General features: G+C 44.0%; 2 protein-coding genes across 4 annotated transcripts in view; one reads left to right on the top strand and one right to left on the bottom strand.

Moving 5' to 3' along the window:
- Nucleotides 1-2,353, top strand: part of CFAP100 (cilia and flagella associated protein 100) — a 49,298-nt gene extending 46,945 nt beyond the window's left edge. For all 3 annotated transcript variants that reach the window (XM_089521093.1, XM_089521103.1, XM_089521112.1), the window contains one exon: nt 1,811-2,353. In XM_089521093.1, the coding sequence (XP_089377219.1) occupies nt 1,811-1,924 (114 nt within the window). In that variant the 3' untranslated portion in view covers nt 1,925-2,353. The remainder of the gene's footprint in view (nt 1-1,810) is intronic.
- On the bottom strand, nt 2,341-21,805 carry LOC149321403 (zinc finger protein ZXDC-like). Its single transcript, XM_089512706.1, has 11 exons — nt 21,417-21,805; nt 20,586-21,323; nt 17,285-17,437; nt 17,073-17,151; nt 16,629-16,759; nt 15,087-15,257; nt 13,112-13,797; nt 11,989-12,073; nt 8,722-8,876; nt 6,566-6,667; nt 2,341-5,605 (listed from the first exon to the last, which is right to left on the bottom strand). Exons 1-11 carry the CDS (start codon nt 21,739-21,741, stop codon nt 5,519-5,521), a joined length of 2,712 nt encoding a protein of 903 aa, XP_089368832.1. The 5' UTR covers nt 21,742-21,805; the 3' UTR covers nt 2,341-5,518.
- Nucleotides 21,806-22,189: the final 384 nt, after the last annotated feature.

Here is a 22,189-nt window from a genome sequence, read left to right as displayed (position 1 = left end):
AGTAAATCTTGATTTCAGTAAGGCCTTTGACAAAGTTTCCCGTGACATTCTTGCAAACAAGTTAGTGAAATGTGGGCTAGACAATGTAACTGTTACATGGATTTGTAATTGGTTGACTGGTCGAACCCAAAGGGTGCGCAATAATGGCTCCTTTTCATCATGGAGAGAAGTGACCAGTGGGGTCCCACAGGGCTCTGTCCTGGGCCCAGTGCTGTTCAACATCTTTACCAATGACTTGGATGACAGAATTGGGGGTATACTTATCAAATTTGCAGATGTCACCAAATTAGTAGGAGTAGCTAATACCCCTGAGGACAGGATCAAACTTCAGAATGACCTTAATAGATTAGAATGCTGGGCCAAAGCTAAAAAAATGAATTTGAACACAGAAATGCAAGGTACTGCACTTAGGGTGGAAAAATGAAATGTACAGATATAGGCCGGGGGACACCTGGCTGAACAAGACTATGTGTGAAAGGGATTTAGGAGTCCAAGTAGACCACAAGTTGAACATGAGCCAACAGTGTGATGCGGCAGCTAACAAGGCCAATCCAATTTTAGGCTGCATCAACAGAAGTATACTGTCTAGATCAAGGGAAGTGCCACTCTATTCCACTTTGGCCAGGCCCCACCTGGAATATTGTGTCCAGTTCTGGGCACCACAATTTAAAAAAGATGTTGAGAAATTGGAGCGTGTCCAAAGAAGGGCGACCAAAATGGTGAAGGGTCTGGAAACTATGTCCTATGAGCAACGACTTAGGGAGCTGGGGATGTTTAGCCTGGAGAAGGTTAAGAAGTGATATAACCCTGTTTAAATACTTGAAGGGATGTCATATTGAGGAGGGAGCTGACTTGTTTTCTGCTGCTCCAGAGACTAGGACCCAGAGCAATGGATGCAAGCTACAGGAAAAGAGATTCCAGCTCAACATTAGGAAGAACTTCCTGACTGTAAGGGCTGTTCGACAGTGGAACAAACTCCCTCAGATTTGGACTGGATTGCCCTTGGGGTCTCTTCCAACTCTGATTCAAGGATTCTTGGCTTTTGACCATAGTGACTGGGCTTCTTGGAGGCTCAAAGTTTGGGAATCACTGCTCTAGCTGGACATCCTGCACTGAGCAGACATTTAGAGCTGATGGCCCATGAGGCCCCTTCCAATTCGAGTCTACAATTCTATAGTTGGACAGCTCTATATAATCCATGGCATGCAATCTAGTATAGTTTAGACATAATGCCAAACGCACTTCTCCTTTCCAAACCAATTTTGACAGTGCATCTGAGCACTGCTGTTAGGTCAGAAAAAATACAGTATTCCCAATGGTGCTCTTAAGTCTCATTTTAGAGCTGTAACTGCCCACTGCCCACACCATTTAGAGCATTTACAACTACCAAGCTATCAGTTTTATAGTCGCATTAAGGCAACTCACTAGTCACTACTTCAGAAGGCATTTGCTAGCTAGCATTATCTCAGAACCAAACTATCTATTCATTCTAAACTAAATGTGCTCAACCACATTTGCAACAGCATCACTAAAACATCTGCTACATAAAGGGTTCTGCTCATGTTTAGCTGTGCAAAAAGGTACTATGATTTCTTCCAACAACTCTTTCAGTTTTGGTGGACATTGTCAATTTTTGCCCTTTCTGCTCTTCCAGCCAAACATTGGCAAAGACTATTTGGTGTTCTTGCATTGCGTCCTTCCCAAAAGATGAAATGGGATAGGAAGAAAGCTGAAGCAGGTTCTGCTTTTGCTGATGGACCTGTAGTTCACAATTTGTTATCTTATGCGCATCTTTCATGTTTATTTTTAGACTGGCAGAAGATTGATTTTCCGTTCTGAGCCTCCTGCCTTCAGAGAGAAGGAAGATGAGGATCAAGGGCTTATCGACAAGGAAAAGGAAGAACTGCTCTACTACTTTACTTAGCAGCTGAAAGCTGCAACAAACTATGAAGCATGCAGAATGTGACAAAACTGAATGGGGAGGACTTTGGGAGAGTCTGGAAATTATTTGAGAAGAAAACTACACCTCTTTTAAATTGCATTTCTTAATACTAGTTACACACGCAAGATGACAAGAGAGTGCTTTATGCTGTTTTAAGTTAGAAAATCAAAATCCTTTCACAGTGGCCTTGTTAACAAAAGTTTACAAGATTGCTGAAGCAGTAGGACCCCCAAGGTTAGCAACAGAAAGCTAAGTTGCACATATATGTAAATTCTGGAACTAAAAAAAAAAGCAGTGGCATGAACAAGTTTCTTCTGCTCAAAGCTGAAGTCTCATAATTGGGAAATCTTATATAGTCAGTCTTTTGTAGCCCATATGGAAATAACACAAAAAGCAAATGAAATGGAGAAACTGGACATTAGTTGTTTTATTAGTCCTTTTATCTCTGCAATGTTTTGTCTGCTGCCAGCAGCAGACTTTGCTGGAATCAATCTGATGCTTATCCTTCAGTCATTAGGAATTTACAGTGATATACAAAGCCAAGTAAAGAAAATTTTTAGAAGAAACACATTTACATGTCACATAGTAGTGTTGACTTGTTCTCCAGCAGGCATGACTCTGTAAAAGAAGCACCACTTAAAGTGGATCCAGTTCATACGCTTATCCAGTCAGCGATCTTCTTTGAGTGGTAAAACTGCAGCGGGGCTACTCACAACCCAGTCCATCATGCATCTAAAGCAGGAGTTTGCAACTGGATGAGATTCAGGAAATGTACAGAATCTTCCCCACACCTTGGACAGCTGCATCCAAAAACCTTCAAAATATTTTTAAAATACTGTATTTTTTAAATTTGTGTTGCCATGCACTTTTTAGGGAGGTGTGCAATAATTTTGCCATATTTTCATCTTCTAGCCCCCAGATTGTGTAGGCATTTTAAGTCAATTGAAGTTTTCTTTAAAATGTTGGGGAAGCAAAAAAGAAAAAGAAAAAAAAATAATTTATCTCCCTTAAAGAGATAAGGGACAAAGAGAATATTATATCTTGAGGCCTTACCATGAATTGCCTGTTTTATGCTAAAGCTAACTCTGCTGCTTAGGGAGGGCAAGGTTTTCCCAAGCTCTATGGAGGATCACTAACAAGATAACTGTGTGAACCACCCCACTGAGTAAAGAATTTGAGGTGATCAATTTCTGAAACTGGCATACCCTTACAGATTTTAATTTCTCTTAAACTGAACTTCAGTGTTGTAAAAGTGGGAAAAACTAAAAGGCTTTAAAATTAGTAATTTCTTCACTCCTTTTGGCTTGAAGATTTCATTTCAGGGAAATCAATAATAACTTATGCATGTTTGCTTTTTCAAAAGTACAGTAATAGGTCAAGACAGTAGCCAGGCAGATTTTGTACAGCTGAGAATGAAAAATTAAACCAGTTAAGAATGTCTTTTTAAAAGGATGATACTGAAACATGGAAATGCAAGGTAAATAGTCCCTACAAAATGTTTTCAAATACTGTAGCTGTATTTTTCTAGACATGGAAAGGCACAGTAATCAACTAGTACATATCTAATTATGGGCAAGTTGCCCCTTCCAAGTAAAAACAATTAATGGTCCAATATAGTAAGACTGGAAAGCAGTTGTTTTCAAGGCCATTTCAGCCATACTGTGTTCTTGATGACATAATGCAAAGTGACATGCGAATCAAGTAACATGTGTTAGCTATTCAAGGAAAAGTCCCCAGGGCTCCTTGGATCCCTAGAAAGGATCATAATAGCCCATGTGTTCAGGATGCTACAGCAACAGTGCTCAACAATCTACCTCTTTGCCCCTGATGCCAGGTAAGCCTAGATGGCAATAGGACAAATCCAATCATGAATTTCTCATAGTATGAGGGGCAGTTGCCAATCTGGAAAATTTGCTGACACATGCACCATTTTTCTTTCTAATTGACATACATCACTGCAAATAAATATATGCAAGGTTAAGATGACAAGCCTTCCTGTTGGACATCTTTTTTAAAAAATATAGTTCATTTGCACTCAGTCAAAAAGAATAAAACTCCATACGTACAACACACTGCTTTTTAACAAAGTCCTATATATGTGTAACCAATTGGCTAAAATTCCAGCCTTAAGATTTGTGGTTGAACACTGAGATCTTGTTTGTTCCTCTGCTTAGTTGAAATCTCAACATTTGCTCCCTATGTCTATATGATTATCTTCCTATCATCTACAATAAAATGGCTGATTTCTGTTTAAACATGCACTTTCCTTCTCAGTTAAAAAGTTACTTACCTGTTTTCTCACACACTAGTTGAAGGCTCTTTACTAAAGCAGTCTGAGTGTAAATGGCCAACAGAGGCTACAGCCTTTTGAATACTTGATATTAAATCCCACAACTCAGCAAGACTTATTTCCAAGCAAACACAGACCAGATTGGGCTATAAATAATTAAAGTGACAACTTCAAAGAAAATGGCAATACTGGCTTGTATTACTGTAAACTGGATCAACAGGTATAAGAATTAAAATCTGGTAGGCAGCTTCCTAGTGACCAACGAATAATGCAAAATGATCAGTGACATTAAGAAAAAGGAAATATTGTTCTATTTCACCTTTTACTACTATTCTTTCTGCCTCTGGCTCTTTGACACTATATCCAGCATTATCAGTGAACTGGCAGTTTCTGGCAAAATAAGAACATTTAAGTTGGGGCAGGTAACTCTGGAAGGCCTAGGGGCCAAATTAGCCCTTTAGGGTACTTTGGAGGCTGGCAAGTGCTACTGCAAAAAAAAAAAAATAATAATAAAAAATGGCCCCAAACTTTTTCACCATGTTGGGTTTCAAAAAATGCCTCTTCTGAGATTCAGTTGGCCCAGGGAGCCCTTAAAATGTGGTGGAAATGCATCACATGCTCCTAGTGCACCTTTTGGAACATTTCAGAACTTTTTAAAAAAAATATGTTGTTGTTGTTGATGATGATGATGATCTCTGGCAGGCCCAGGCGGGAATGTGATGGCAACGCCCTCTACATCACCTCAAGTTTATTTGGAGGCATTCTGGAGCAAAAGAAAAAGGCAAAGAAATATTTTTGACCCTTAGTAGCCACAAAATGGCCGCAGGGGCCACATGTAGCAGGCAGGCAGCACTTTGCCCTTCCAATTTATGTAGTCTTCACTGTCATGCTACCATCTGAATCCCAAACAGAATTGAGAAAACCTCTCATCACCTATTTCTTTGAACATCACCAAAAATTGCCAACATAAGTGTTCATTAAGCATCAGTATGGAATATTGTCACAGTATGTTCCCTCTAAGACAGCATTCCAAACGATCCACTGCATAACCTAAAAAAATTTCTGTAAGTGTCTTTTTATGACTACCAAAGAGAATATACCAAGATCTCCAAGAATCTTATCAAATAAAATTTACTGAATATCATTGCACAATAACCATCAAGCAAGCCACAAGGCAGCACTGGTGTGTGCATGCTCCCAATTTCCCACTTTGTTTTGTAGAAGAAAAAACAGTTGCCTATTTTTCAAGATTCTGCTGCACTTCAGTATCTTTTCCCCCAACAAATTCATTCAAGGTCTTGTAAATTAATGGTGCTTCCTGTAAACTGAGAATTATCAGAACTGGCATCCTCTTCAGCAGAGTTGTGTGTCTCCTGTTCAAAGACAAATAACAAAGAGAGAGAATTTCACATATAGCTTTCACTGCAGCTATTCAACTAAACTGCATAAATCACATAGGCATTGCACTCTGTGAAGCTCATGGATATTTATGCTTATTGGATTAAAATTGTAAATTTTCTCAAATGGCAAGCTTACACATATGTAGTAACAAAAATAGATAGCTGTATGCAGCATGTTTTTGTTTTTGTATTTACTGCTAAACCCATCAAACTCAAACAAGCAACTAAATTTATATACAGTAGGCCCTCCATATCTGAGGACTTGCCATCCACAGATTCCAGCACTGCGGATCGCATGCTCATGGGGGGAGGGGCAGAGGAGGAAGTGGTGGCAACAGGGAAGAGGAGGAGGAAGGAAGAGGTGGCTGCAGCAGCAACAGGGGAGAAGAGGAGGTGGGAGGAAGAGGAGGCCGTGGCGGTGGCAAGAGAAGAGAAAGAGGAAGGATGAAGAGGAGGAGTCCATGGTGGTGGAGGGGAGGAAGAAGGAGGAGGGAGAGAAGAGGGAGGAAGAGGAAGCTGTGGCAGTGGAGAAGAGAAGGGAGGGAGGAAGAGGCAGCTGCGTGGCGGAAAGAGGGAAGAGGAGGAGGCAGCCCCTGCCGCTCTGAGAGTGGCGAAGCAGGCTTCGGGTGGCTAGGGGTGGGGGTAAAGTCCTATTGTTCTTAATGGTGGTGCAGCTGCATGGCCACATTACCATTGAGGGCAATGCCACTTGAGCATTTTTGGTATCTGCAGGGGTATATGGAATGGATCCCCCATGTATATACAGGGCCAACTGTATATGGCATCTTACTGTATGTTTACAACTATCAAAAGAAAGAAAAAGAAAGAAAGAAAGAAAGAAAGAAAGAAAGAAAGAAAGAAAGAAAGAGCAGCAAAACTGACTGGCAGGACTATTGCCTTTAGCATTCAACTTGCAATTTTAAGGAGTTCTACCTGAAGAATATGAACAGGTAAGTCCACTGTCAGCTGAGAATGTGAAGAGGACGACTGAGCACTAAGCTGAAAGGGCAGATCTCCCTCTCCTGGGGAATCATCCTAAGGGAAAGGAAATAAATAATTAGATTCCCAATACGGACAATACCACAGCAACCATGCAATATTCTGCTACCAGCACATGGATATATGAGTTACTAGTCATGCATTATTAAGTCATCATTTTGAGCAAAGGAAGAGACACATATCACACCTGCATTGAATTATGGACTTGATAGAATTCCGATTACTGTCAGCATTCACTACAAGAAGGCAATTAATTAGAAAAAAGTAATTACTACTGTAAACTAATGTTGCAACCTTACACATATACTTCTTCTAGAGTTACTTTATTTCTCCAGTACTCACTACTACTACTACTACTACTAATAATAATAATAATAATAATTAGTAGTAGTAGTAGTAGCAGCAGCCGTAGTAGCAGTAGTATTAGTATTGGTATTCTCCAATTGCACATCAGTGGTCTCTTCTCTCAATACATGATGTTCAGCTTTGTACAAATTAACATCCATTTTCCAGTCTCATCGACAACCCTGCTAATCTACCACCATAGGAAAAGGTAGTTTCCTTTAATCTACTACCACCTGCTTTCCCACTGGTTTCTATGGGAGGGAATTTTGCTAGGCCACCTCAAGGGATGGAATAGTACCTGGCTCAATTCATGGACAAGGCAGCAGCAGCAGCATAAGAAAACTTAGGTCTTTGCTATATCAAAGACATTTTGGATACAGACCTCCTTCCCATTTGCGGCTTTGCTACTTACTTCTAAACCTATTCACAAAAATGTTTCAAGAGAACATGCTTCCAATAAACATAAGAACAGAAAAGTACAGTTGGCCCTTGGTATCCATGGGGGATCCATTCTTAACCGACCCACCCCCCCCCCACACACACACACACACCAATCTGCGGATGCTGAAGTTCCCTCATCTCCAATGGCGGTGTGTGCATGAGGCTGCACCGCCATCAGGAACAAAGAGATGGGTAGGTAGCTGGGTGGAATGCTTAGGAAACATTGCAAATTTATACAAGTTTCCTGTTCCTGTCTCTCTACTTCCTTTCTTTTTATTCCCAATCATAGAACAGAGAATTACAGTCACCATCCTCGCTGCTGCTGCCTCTCTTGGTAACCATCCACCTCCTGCTGATCTCTGGAAGGGGGCGGCACCTTTGGCCAGAAAGCAAAGAGGCCAGTCTCAGCAAAAGAGACTTGCAGGAAGTGGAGGAAGGGGTCACCAAGGGAGGTGGTGGTGGCCATTTTCCCTTCTGAGGAGACCTCTGCTGGGAGGGGGACCCAGGAGGTCGCTGCTACTGCCAGAGAGAGAGGAGGAATAAGTAAGGGGCTTCCAGGGCACAGTGTCACCTGGAGGGGAGCAGAGATGTCGGGGTTTTCCCTCCCCAAACTCCCCACTGCCATCCTGTCAGCCCAGTGGTTGTCCTGTGTTGACCCCACCACCACCACAGCCCGCCCACCCATCATTTTGTTCCCAATGGCAGCACAGCCTCATGCATGTGCAACCATTGGGAACAATGTAGACTGCGGATACTCAAATCCGCTGATGGCAAGTCCACCGATACCAAGTGCTGACTGTAATTTTCTGTTCTATGACTGGGAATAAAAAGAAAGGAAGTAGAGAGACAGGAGAAGGAAGCTTGAATTATTTTGCCATGGTTTCCTGAGTATTTTTTAGGTGCACATTACTGCATGAGACTATGGCCTCAAACAGACAGGGCAAAAGGAGCAGCTAGAGGCTGCTCCTGCCTTGATCGGTGTGGGATCATGGCAACTGCCCATGCCCAGCTCTGATCCAGGCTGCTACCACAGTTCTGAACAGGACACCGGCAGAGAGAGGCCTTTGTCTGCTTCTTTTGTGGCCAGCTTTTCGAAGCAGGCCGCGCTCCCTGCACATCTTCTGGATGCTCTGGGGGTATGCATCATCTAAATGCCATGCCCCCAGAGCAACCAGAAGCCACATTTACTACCCGACTGTTTTGGGCCTATGTTATGCATCTTAGTACAGTGTGAGAATCACCAGTCTGCCATGATTATTTATACAGTCAGGTGAGATTCCATAAATCATGTAAATTTTTCTTACCTGAAGCAGCTGAATTTGGACAAACTGTGTACCAGCTGATGCATCTCTCACAGTTAGACTTCCATTTGGCAAAACACTGTTGCATAACCGGTTTCCATGGCTACAAGAACTAATTTTATCAATTTTGCCTTTTCTTAGGGCAGAGTTAGGGCTCCCTGAAATACAGTATTTGACATATCTATAATACAAAAGTATGTTCTGAAGAAAGTACTCTTTATGAAACTGGGCTTCCAAATTATTTTTTCAAAGAGTTTTGAGTGTAATATATGAAGAAACCACATGATTTTAGTACTAAATAACATAAAAGCATGAAGTTGAACAACGAGGTGCTTTTTTGACATAAAAGCACCAAGTTGAATAAAGAGGTACTGTGAGTGGAATTCCAGTAAAAGGAAGGGAAAAAAGTAGATTATTCTTCTTCCTGAAGAATGCTTCATCAGATTTTCAAAAGGTTAAGGTCCAGGGACTATCTGGAACAATGTGAGAGGTTACATTCAAACTGCAATGGTAAAGTTAAGAAAACCACCTTCTCTGCCACCTCCATGAGCCTTTACTGAACCACTAGCCCTTGCACTAACATTAAGACTACTCTGGATCCAAGCCCCAGTGTAAGGTGTAACTAAATAGAACAATGCCTCAGGTACATAAGTGCTGGAAGAAGATGGTCAAGCTTTATTTCTGCCTGAAGTAATCACAATAAATTTCTCTTGAAAAGAGATGACGGCATCATCTCTTCATTAATAATTTATCCAGACTATCTGTGTACAAGAAAGGCTACAAGCAGTGAACCATCTCTAGCTTGCAAATACACTTGGGTCTTTTAATGACAGAACTGGATTCAGAAAAAACTGATAGCTCTGATCCTGCTCTTTTAGACAAAGTATGGGGCTAAACAGACAGGCAAAAAGAGGTGCTTTCAGGTTGACTTGAAGGTGTGGTGTTTAGAGGACATGCCTTGAAGCCAGCAGGAAAGTGTCCTCTAGGCGCCTTATGCAGAGAAAAACCATTTAAAAAAGAAGCAGGTTTTTTCATTTTCTTCCTGGCTTGAAGCCATATCATGTGGTCATGACATGAGCACTCCAGCTGCCTTGGGAGCCACCGGTGTGGTTGGTGGGGTTTCAATGTGGCTTCAGAAAAGGCAGCTTCAAGCCACTTTTTCCTGCCCATCTGTTTCGCCCCTATGATTCCCTCCAGAACTGACTAAATACTAACTTCATGAATATAGAATTCAGATATAGCTGTTAGTCTGTAGAATCAGTATGCAGAGAGATCTTGTAGACATATTCATGAATATAGGACCATTAACCCATAGTATCTCTTTCATGTCTCACAGGGTTGTTCTTGAAGGGAGGAACCTCTTTTGACAGCAGTAACCCATCAGGGTGACTCATGACCATTTTATGATAGAGGTAGGACTAAAACTGGAGTGCAAGGGGCTTAGTTTTAAAGTGGGAAATATTTAGCTCTCAAAATTATTTTGGATTACAACTCCCATAATCCCTGACCAATTGCTTTGCTGTCAACATCTGAAAGGACTTGTTGTTCAACAGCTCAGATAGATGTGACAGCCAGGAGTGTTTACTATCAACTTCAGCTGTTATATCAGCTGCACCCCTACCTAGACCTGGAGGACCTAAAGATGGTAGTGCATACACCGGTAACTTCAAGGCTGGACTTTTGCAATGTGCAGTGCATTGGGCTACCTCTGTACCAAGTTCAGAAACTTCCATTAGTTCAAAACACGGCAGCCAGATTGATTACTGGGACATCCAGGAGTGAACATATAACACTGATCTTAAAATCACTCTACTGGGTGCCAATTAGTTTCCAGGCAAGGTACAAAGTGTTGGTTATTACCTTTAAAGCCCTACATGGTTTGGGTCCAGGTTACCTACAGAATCACCTCCTTCCATATAATCCACCCTGTACACTCAGATCCTATGGTGGACATTTAGTCCAGTCTGCCAAGATTAGGTTGGTGACTGTCAGCCAGAGGATGTTTTCTTCAGCTGCCCCTAGATTGTCGAACAAGCTCAGGGAAGAGATCTGACAGCCGAAAACTCTGTCCAAATTTAAAATAGCATCGAAGACCAGTCTCTTCCAGCAGGCTTATCAAGATAAATTTAAATTGTGAATTAAGATGATGAATTTTAAATGTAGACTGTTTTAAATAACCTTTATCTCTACTTGAAGTCTTCACAATAGATTTATCTTGAAATTGTTGTTGTTGTTATTCTTCCCACTACTAGTCTAGATCATTTGTCTCCTTGAAGAGATTCTGGAATTCAACAGCAAATAACTGTTCAGGTACCTTTCCTCAGAAAGGGATGTTTGCACCTTAATGGTTACTAAAATCATCCAGGTCCAAGACAGCCTTCCTAAGCAGTAGCTGAATCACCCATTCCTTCAACAGATAGATCTCATCCCTTTCTCAGTATGGCATTAATAATTTTCTAAGACCACCCTGTCACTAGATCCTATTAGCTATAAGAAGCAAAGGCAGAACACACAAGAGGCTAACTGCATCCAAGCACCATGTTAAGATTCCTGTCACTATAAATGAAACTAATCCCACAGAACTGAAACAGCTAGTGCCCTGGTCACACCCATGGAGACCATTTCAGTAATTGCATCAAGGACAAAGTAGGTATAAGCAATTGTAGCCAATGGAAAAACATGGGATCATATTATCAGAATAAGCTGTCAAACTGAACAGGGAGGAAAACAAATCTACTAAGTGACCCTGGAACATTCTTCCTTAATATTCACTTGCTGTAGCCACTCATACAGGTTTTTTTTTAAAAAAAAAAAAAGGGGGGGGGGGGATACTTTTTCTCAGACATAAAGTTCTGCTCACCAGAACTGTTAGAAAATAGTCTTGTGTCAATTTTGTTCAAATACTTAGACCTATTTCATTGTGGAATGGTCCCAAACAGCCAGGCAGTAAACGCCAGTTTGGGGGCTGCATGGCATTTAGAAGATGCACACCCTGATGATGCCCCCAAGCTGGTGTCATGCTGCCTGCCCACCCAGACAGCAGGCAGCATTACAACACTCCAACAGTGTGACATTCATACAGTGCACGCCGCAGGAGCACCACAAAGCTGCAGCAGTGGCTCTTTGCTGCCTCTTTTTGAGCCAGCAAATAGCCTGATCAAGGCCGCAGTGTGACACTGCTGCAGCCCTGATCTGGCGCTCAAAAGGGCAGCATCATGCCGACCCTTTAAGGCCATCTGTTTTGGCTCAATTTCCTGAAAGAATACTTACCAATGTCACTCCCATTTCTTTTCTGTTTTCTTTTCTTAGCAAGCTGAATGGCTCGATAATCTGTTCTTGCAGACCCACCACTCTCCTGATGAGAAAAAAAGGTTTAATGTGTGTCACCAAAACAACAAAACTCCCAGGTCCCATTACATTTCTGTTTAAAACCATGAATATGCCTCCTGACTCCTAAACATCACGGAATAGGTCCCTAGCATTTTCTCTGAACATTCTAGACTGTGTTGTATTCAAACATATCTGTCTGACAATAGAATTAGGTCTACTAGCAGAATGGATTCCACCTTCCCACTACTTACCGCCACCCTTGAAAATCTGTTCTATAAAACTGAGACCTTTTAGAGCAGATGTGCAGGGATGGTACTTCAGAACAGAGGAACATGAAGTTCCACTGAACAAGATAAAATCTGCTTACAAAATAGTAGATTCAATTCTTTATCTTTGCTGTTCAGCTTAACATTTTAATGGTAATGATTCATGCAAAGGAACATTCCATACTGAGAAGAGGAAGCCACACATCTATCTGAGTTCACAGGACACTGGAACAAGTAACAACTGTCAAAATGCACTCTGCAGATGCAATCCATGATTATGCACATTGTCAGATCTTCCTCAAACTGCCCAGTGCAACTCCCAATAGGAAACCCTACTCCAGCTTCATTACAATCCAATTTTTATCACAAATGCAAAAAGCATGTGTGGAAAAAATAGGAACTAGAAGGAAGGGAACATTTCACAGTCCATTTACCTTCTTGTTCTATAAGCAATGACAAATGCACATCTTTTGCTCAATCGATCTCTAATCCATCTACTTCCCAGAGTTTAAGTACTTACAACTGCTTGGGAAGAGAGGTAATAATACTAAGTTCTGGGGTGGGGCTATTCTCTTTCATCCAAGTATGATGCACACAGTGTAACTGGATTTAATATTAGCACAGCCAACCACAATTTATACCACTTACATTGTACAAAATATACGATGACTTCGTTCATGGCAGACATTCCACAAACTCATTTGATCTGGTAGAAAGGATGGCTCATACACGGCAATATAATATCCTCAAAGCTAAGATACTAATGAAAACTACAGTTATTGAGAGTTACTGCATACCAGAAAGGAGCTGCCAGTCACGGTGCTCAGATCAGTTTCTTTCTGTGCACTGTAACTTCCTGGAGGGTTGGAGAACACAAACTGAGTCACCACTTTACTGCCTTCTTGCTGTCCCACAACATCCAGGCTAGGAAGCAAAGTCTGTTCTGATTTACTTGGAGCCAGTAATTCAGATCCACTGTTTCCACTGAGGCTGCTGGACGGGGTTAAAGTGGCTGTGTCCACAGAGAGGTTATTGCTGGAAGGCAAACCGTGCAGGTCTTGATTGGAACTCTTTGTAGACAAAGATGCTAATGAGCCTAAAGCTTCTGCATTTACTGTCTGTACATCATCCAAAGTTAAGGTGCTTTGCTGTAAAACTGTGGCAGTTGTTCCCAACAAAAGAGAGCTATCCAGGCTGTGTGGAATGTCACTGCCAGCCACTAAAATCAGTGGGTCAACCGTCTGACCAAGAGAATTGCTACTAACGGAAAGATTGCTTCCAAGTGTGGACCCCACAGAGGCAACATCTATAGTGAGAATTCCAGAGTTTATCAGAGCCATATCAGTTGAAATTCCAGAGGTGTTCCCGGACACACTAGAAAAGAGGGACACAAGATCTACATTGCTGAGGTCACTTTGTCCTGAATTGGTGAGTTCACTGCTAGGTGTTAGGGAACCAAGAGTTTCCATCTGATTTAAGAGATCTGAAACAAAGATTTGGTATGGTTACTTTACAAAATTAACAAGCTATTTTCATCTTGCCTATGGAAAATGAGAACCAAAGCCCAACAATAAGTCCCAAATGCTACCTCTATCCACAAAAGGGCCATGCTCCAAATTTCATATAGTCTGCTGCCCTCCCAGCTGTAGACAGAAACATGCATTGCAAAGGCTTGCTAGGATCCCAGATTGGCAAGGTTTGCTAGGATACCATTTGTCTATGAAACTATGATTACTTTCAAGCTGCTTTACAACTGAGGTAATTTGCTTCCTGACTCCCACTGGAGAAACTAAAGTTTATACCTATATATAGTGCTATGGCTACTATTTGAAATCATTTTCATACAGTCAAGTCCCATGAATCTGTGGTGTGGTTTGAACCAGATTTCTGCACATGCCAGCTTGACTAAGTGGGAAGTGCTACATGCCTCCAAAAGCCTACATGAGTACCTAACCATTCAGTTTAAGTGAGCCACATGGGAAACACAACCCACAAAGTTTCCAACCATACTGAAGTAGCTTTCAGTGGCAAACAAGTCATTAAGTAATATAGCTGTGAAGTGTCTTATCAGAATGAGATCAATGCGAGAAAAAAACTAAGATTTTTATTTATTTATTTATTTATTTATACCCCGCTCTTCAGTCAAAAGGTTATCAATCACTGGCTCCTGCCTAAGCTAAAAAAGAAAATAATAATAATAATATTAAGTGTTTGGGTTTGTTTTTGAAAGGATACAGCACACTGTGGCAGCAATATGCCTAAGTCCTGGTACATACTGCGAAGCAGTGGCATCCAAGCAGCGATTCTAGAGTTAAGGACCGCGCACCAACTGCATGATACCTAACCCTAGGATTCACGGTGGTGGTGTAATGACGGCCTCCCATCCATACGGGGGCCGCCATCGTGACATAAGCGACATGCAGCGTACAGATGTCATTGTGCGTCACTTACGTCATGAGTGCACCAATGGCACACTCATGATGTCTGCGCGGCGTCTGAAGAAGAACCCTTTTTTCGGGTTCTTTTTAGGGTGGGGGGATGCAGCAGACTTTGGCTGCTGCGGCATCCCTCCAGAGGAAAACCGGCTGCCTACAGCCTGCCCTTTTGGGGTGGTATGCACTGGGCCTAAGACTCAGGAGAAGAGAATGGGCAACCACAATATCGTAGGTCTCTACAAACACTAATACGTTTCAATGTTAATGTTTCAATGTTTTCTGAAACAACATTCTCCTTGAGCCATTGGAGATAACCTTCACATTACGCACATCATACCTGTACTAAAGTTGTGTTGTTTGACCATGTGAGTTTTCATACTATGCTTGGATGTGAACAGTTTATTACAGCTGGAAACAGGGCAACGGGTCTTCAACGAGTCCACATCTTGAAGGTGCTTCTTTGAGTGAATATACAGACTACTGCGTGCCGAGAACTTTGCACAACAGCCTGAAATAAGACATGATGTTTAGATACTAAATCTAAAATACTACAGTAATTTCAGCCACGACATTACTTCAAAAATGACCCAAAATTACAAATAAGATGGCATTTATGCCTTCACACTCAAATAGAGGCCTCTTCCATTTATATAGAATCATACAATTGGAAGAGACCACAAGGGCCATCCAGTCCAACCCCCTGCCATGCAGCTGTAATCCAGCAAAAGCCTGTGTCTGCCTCACTTTCCTTCAACAATCTCCCATTTCTGGTGTGGCTAAAAAAATACTACAGCAAAACAGAGGACAAGAAGAAAAAGCGGGAGCTAGGAAGGCAATAAAAAGACTTTGTAAAAGTAGTTTCTGTCAGAGGCCTCATTAACTGAGGTATGCCTGTATAACCAGTCTGAGGCTAAGATCCTACACTGAGCATTGTGCTTATAGACTTCTACATTCCTCCCATGCTCCAGCAAGTGTCAAACCCCTAAAACTTTTGCCTAGTGGAGGGGACAGAAGGCATGTCAGATGACAAAGCAGCAGCTGGCCTCAGGTAGAAGAGGGGATGAAACAAGGGTGGGCTCACAGATTTCTCTTTTTTCTTCCCCAGTAGCATCATTATTGTCAGTACTGCCTCCCCAACTAGGCTTGACAGTTGCAGGGGTGACAGAGCGTGAAGGGGTGGCTGGATAAAGCACAAAGGGATAGACAATAGCTTCCTATGCCCCATCCACAGAGACATGGGTGCATAAGCCACACTTAAACGTATGTATGTCAGTAACTCTAGAGAACAAGGTGTGAATACCCTTTCAACCATGGAAACCCACTGGATGATCTTGGGCAAGTTACACTGTCTCAGACTCAGGCAAATGCAACCCTGCCAAAAAACAAATATTGCCAAGAAAACCCTGTGATAAGTTCTCCTGACAGTGGAAATGACCTTAAGACAAACAAGAAGCTACTTTGAGTCCCAAACTGGGGAAAAGGTGGGATATTATTATTATTAGTCACAGGGGGAATCCCACAGGCAACTCAGAGTCACTAGCATAATCCAATTGGAGACAGTAAAGTACAGCACTGGGTAAAGGAAGGGGCTGAGTCTCATTGCAAAAACTGCTTTTTAAATAAGCTTGTTCTTTCTCAGCGATTCCCTCTCTCACAAGAAAGATGAAATTATGGAGAAAATATGCCGTTGGGGGCAGGATGTTTCAGCTCTTTTCTTTCAGCTGTGCTTTGATGGTCTTTCCTCCCCATTATAAGATTCAGTAACAATTCAATCATGATGCAGAAGCCTGCTACCATTACATCTACTTTGGCTCTCTCTGTAGAACGCACAATCAAGGAAGCAAAGATAAAGATACACAATCATAAGTACAACCAATACCTTCGACTGGGCACTCAAATGGCTTTGTACCAAGATGAGTTATACTATGGCCTTTCAAGTGTTCAGCTCTCGTGAAGGATTTTCCACAGCCTTCTACAGAACATGTAAATCTCCTGTCATCTTCATGTTTCCTGCAACAAGAATTAAATGGGTGTTATATTATTGAGGGCATTGTGTACAAAAAGTCATGTATCAGTGTGCTGAAGACTAAGATTTAACTTCTCAGTTGGAAACTAGCATTTATTAAAAACATCAACATAAACTTTAATAAATTCTAAAGGACCTTTTAATACAGCGTATACATCATCCCCAGCTACATCATCTTCACATCTCTCTCCTCCTCCTCCTCTGGCTAAGACCCTCCATATTCAAGAATTAGATAGAAGCCACCTGGGGACCTGTACAATTAGACTTCTGCATCAAAACAATTAATCAAGAGTTTACCTTTTGTGTCTTAATAACTTAGACATGCTGGTGAAGGACCAGCCACAACCTTCAAAGTCACAGATGAAAGGTCTTTCTCCTGGGGGGGAAATTAAAATAAAGATACTAACTACCTTAAGTTATTACCTTAAGGTCATTCAAGAAACAGTATGATTCAGAGTTCTCTTCTATGTAAACTACATGTTAAATTTAATATTTACACTAATTCAGACCTGTGTGGCTTCTCATGTGGATTTTCAATCGGCAGGCTTTGTCATACTGCTTGTTACAGCCTGGGAATGAGCAGGAGAACAGTTCTTGCTCCCTGAAGTGGACTCGATTGTGAGAAAATAACGCACTCACTGTTATGAAGGTCCTATCACAACCTGGAAAAGAGGGGGGAAATTAAACTGTGCTTTTGGAGGAAAGTAGACAAAAACAATACAACCAGTTAATGTTCACAAAAATCTAGAAAACATTATGATAATAATATTATTTAAGATAATAGCTGAAGGCAAAGTGGATCTGAATTAAATTTATCCAATATGGTAATATATTTTTCTTTAAGCTGATAAATAAGTGGCAACTTGCATTTCCTTTTATCAAGATCTTAAAAGTTTTTTTCCAAATTTAATTAATTTCCTTATTGTTTTACTAAAATTTTTCACATCTCATCTTTTTGCCAGTTTTGATGGTTTTGCCATTTCCTTCCTCTGAAATATAATCTTCAGCAGCTGGTATTCAATAAGATATTTGTGTCTTAATAATAAAAACAGTTTTGAGTATGATTGTTAAATGCAATTTTGATTTATACAGGTCTTTATACTCAGCTTCTGAACTTTCCCATGGATGACTTCTTTTGAAAACAGAATCCTGGATTATCAGCTCTGCAGTGAATGGTGAAGGGTCTGGAAAGCATGCCTCAATGAGGAAAGACTTAGGGAGCTGGGTATGCTTAGCCTGGAGAAGAGACGATTAAGGGGTGATATGATAGCCCTCTTTAAGTATTTGAAAGGGTGTCACATTGGGGATGGAGTAAGCTTGTTTTCTGCTGCTCCAGAGACTAGGACCTGGAGCAATGGATGCAAGCTATAGGAAAAGAGATTCCACCTCAACATTAGGAGGAACTTCCTCACAGTAAGGGCTGTTCGACAGTGGAATGCACTCCCTCGGAGTGTAGTGGGGTCTCCTTCCCTGGAGGTCTTTAAACAGAGGCTGGATGGCCATCTGTCAAGGGTGCTTTGATTGTGTCTCCTGCCAGGCAGGGGGTTGGACTGCATGGCCCTTGTAGTCCCTTCCAACTGTATGATTCCATGAAAACAAAGTAAGCAAACAGCTTATACGTCTTAAAGACTCAAATACCATAAAGGCACAAAAACCTGTTTGATCTTGGAAGCTAAGCAAGTCAGCTCTGATTAGTTCTTGGAGGGAAGACGGCCAAGGAATACTAGGTGCTGTAGGTTGTATTTCAGAGGAAGGAACTGGTAAAACCACCTCCAAGTATTTTTTTGCCTAAGAAAACCATATGAAATTCATGGGGTCACCATAACCTAACAGGCAACTTGAGACCACACACACAAACATACACACAGGTGAAAGACTCCCTCTACAAGCAGTTCTGCATTTTAATTTTAGATGTTGCTGTTTTGGAGTGTCCACATACGAGTCATCATTGCATTGTTTACATTCCATAATGAAACATTATGGAAGCAGTAGAGTAGTGCTACTCAAAGTGGTGGTTCATCCATGACCCACTGGCTGCTGCTCTATGTCAAGTTGGTAGGAAACACAAAAAAGAATTGTAGCCAATGGACATAAATATGGTCAAGGTGCCTGACATGCTGAAGAAAAAAGTCTGCCACTCCCACGCACAGGACAGCTAAAGCAGCACTGCCTTCCTTACAGGAGACAAGAACGTACAGCTGCCTTGGATCCCATTTTGAGAGAAAAGCAGGATAAAGTGCAGTAAGTAAGGCCCCATACCGACAGGCCCAAATAAAGCTGCTTTGGGTCACTGGAGGTATGCTGTTTAAATGTTGCATACATCATTAGAGTCCGGAAGCCGCGCGAAAGCCACAATCTAGTCCTAAGAACTGGAGCACAGGTTTGGCGCAGCTTCCGGACTCTTAGGACACATGCAACATTTAAACAGCATACCTCCAAAGTGACCCAAAGCAGCTTTATTTTGACAGTCTGTATGGGGCCTAAGTAATTTAAAATTGCATCCCATGACAAAAATGTGGTGCACAGAAGTGCTGGAAGACAGGTTAGTTGTGCAAGTCTACCCAAGGAGGTAACATATCCAGGGGTAGCTGTATTTGCATGAAAGGGCATTAAAATGAGGCTAGTCCAAGCAGTCATATTCTCCATTATGATGTATGAGGTTGACAGTTAAGAAAGATACAAAGAAAATCAACTCTTTCAAGATGTGGAGCTCTTTGACTCTAAAAATAAGGCAGGCAGAAAGAAACAAAAAGGGAGGAAGACCACATGATGGATGGCCACAAACATGAGTCAGCAGGGCCTAAGCAAAGTAGAGGAGGATGCAGGGCTTGCAGATGCCTCATCTACAAGGCTGCCACAAGTCGAGGACAGATAACAACAAGTGTTAGCCATATAGGAAAGCACAATAACATCCGGTAATACCTTTATTGGCTCAACCAAAATGCATAAAATACATGTCAAGCTTTTCACGCTCCACTTAAGATGCCAGTGCTGTGCGGTTGGCCCAATAGAAGTATCCTTGTTGTATGGACTTGGGGTGTTATCGTGCTCCAAGGAACCTGCACATCTTGCATCCCTTTAGGCCAGGGGTCCCCAAACTGTGCCCTTTTAAGGGATTTTGGACTCCAGCTCCCAGAATCCCAGACTACTGGCCAGTGCCCTTGTGGCGCAGGGGTGAAACGCCTGTGCTGCAGACACTCACTCACAAAACCACAAGACTGTGAGTTCAATCCCAACCAGGGGCTCAGGACCGACTCAGCCTGGCATCCTTCCGTAGGTCACTAAAGTGAGTACCCAGCTTGTTGGGGGCAATCAGCCAACACACTGTGAACCGCTTAGTCCAGTGGCTCTCAACCTGTGGGTCGCCACCCCTTGCGGGGGGTCAAATGACCCTTTCTTTCACATGGGCCACCCAAGACAATTGGAAAACACATATTTCTGACGGTTGTAGGAACCGAGACACTGGGTCACACAACATGAGGAGCTATATGAAAGGGTTGCGGCATTAGGGAGGTTGAGAACCACTGGCTTAGTACATCGTTAAGCGGTGTAGAAACATACACTAACCCCTCCAGAGTTGCGGATTTGATTATTCATGGATTCGATTCCTATAGACACATAGAATAGGGAAAGACCGCAAGGGCCACCCAGCCCAACCCCGTCCTGCCATGCAGGGCCTCTCAGTCGAAGCATCCCATTGACCCATGGCCACCCAGCCTCTGCTCAGAGGCCTCCAAGGAGGGAGACTCCACCACTCTCCCGGGAAGGAGTGTGTGCCACTGTCCAAGTGTCCTCTCCTGGCAGTCTCACCGGGGAACTGGCAGCGGTAGGGCCGCTCGGGCTCGAGGTGGCTGCGGCGCTGGTGCGCGGCCAGGCGGGCGGCGCTGGGGAACCTCTGCCCGCAGGCCTCGCACTTGTGGGCGGCCTCCTGCTCGTGGGCGCGTCCGTGGGCGCGCAGGTTGTAGACGGTGGTGAAGCGCTTGCTGCAGCCGGGGGCCGGGCAGGGGAAGGGGCGCAGCTTGTCGTGCGAGTGCAGGTGGCGGCGGAGCTTGTAGGCCGTGGCGAAGGCCCAGGAGCAGCCGGGCACCGGGCAGCGGAAGGGCCGCCCGGCAGACGGAGGCGACGAAGCCGAGGACGACGCTTGGCCGCCATCTTGGTGCGCCGTCATGGCGTGGAGCCGGAGGAGCTGCTTGCGGGGGAAGGCCTCTGGGCAGCTGGGCTCGGGGCAGGGATAGGAGGCGGCCGGGGAAGGAGACGGAGCCTGGAGGGGGGCCCCGAGGCTCAGGAGCCCGTTCTCGAAGCGCACCAGCAGGCTCTGGTTGTTGATGGTCAGCGTCCCGGAGAAAGAGGAGGCAGCAGGCGGCGAGGAGGAGCAGCAGGAGGAGGAAGAGGAGGAGGAGGGCGCCGTCGTGGCTGCGCTGCCCCCGGGCTCCTCCTCCTCCTCCTCCTCCTCCTGGGCCGCTTCCCCCGAAGCCCCGCTCCCTCCTCCCTCGCCCCCCGGAGGCGGCGGCTGCGGCTGCGTCTCCTCCTCCTCCTCCTCTCTTGGGGCTCCTCCCCGCACGAGGTTCACCACCAGCAGCACAGCGTCGCTCTCCGCCGGAGGCAATGGCGGCTGCTGCTGCTGCTGCGGCAAAGCAGGAGGAGGAGGAGGAGGAGCAGCAGGGGGCGATGGCGCCGCTTCCGCCACCTTCTTCCCCTCCAGCAGCAGCAGCACCGGGAACGTCATGTCCAGGCCCCAGGCTCCCGCGGCCGGAGGTGGGTCCCGCGGCTGCTGAGGCCGTCGTCGCCTGGGCGCGGAATGGGAGAGACGTTGCCCGCCGCTGAGGGGACGGGCGTCTTGGCGGCGGCCGCCATCTTGTCTGGCGCCGGGCTCGGGCCCTTCTTCCTCCTCCTCCTCCTCCTCTTCGTCGTCGTCTTCGTCTTCTTCTTCTTGTTCCAGCGCCGCAGGCAGCCCCTGCGATTCCATCTTGGGGGTCCCTGTAGCAGCGGCGGCGGATGAAACCGGAGCCGAGGGGCGGGGCCCGAAGGGGAGGAGGGAAGGAGGGAGGGAGGGAGGGAAAACCCGGAGTGCGGAACATCATGGAACTGGAGGGCAGGGTGGAAAACCTGGAGGCAGGAATCCAGTGGGAAGGAAGGAGAGGTGGCCTTGCTGCTGGAACGGAGTTGAAGGGAAAGAGAGGAGGAGGATTCAGGGACTGTAGAGACAGCTCTCCACATTACGGCTTTGATGATTAATGGATTTGCTTAATACGTTCTCTCTAGGAATCTCTCTCTGGGACACAGGGGCTCAAGTGGTCAAGGCACTGGCTCTGTGGATTGAGGGGTCAGCAGCCTGGCTGTCTGAGGCCAGAGTCATGGGGTGCGCTCCCATCACTAGTCCCAGCTTCTGCCAACCTAGCAGTCCCAAAGCATGC

Source organism: Sceloporus occidentalis, unplaced genomic scaffold (assembly GCF_023333645.1).
Source record: "Sceloporus occidentalis isolate IW3139 unplaced genomic scaffold, rSceOcc1.0.p SCAF_1, whole genome shotgun sequence".
Classification (NCBI taxonomy): domain Eukaryota; kingdom Metazoa; phylum Chordata; class Lepidosauria; order Squamata; family Phrynosomatidae; genus Sceloporus; species Sceloporus occidentalis.
Note: the sequence above shows the minus strand (reverse complement) of the source record. Positions and strands in the feature narration are given on the sequence as shown.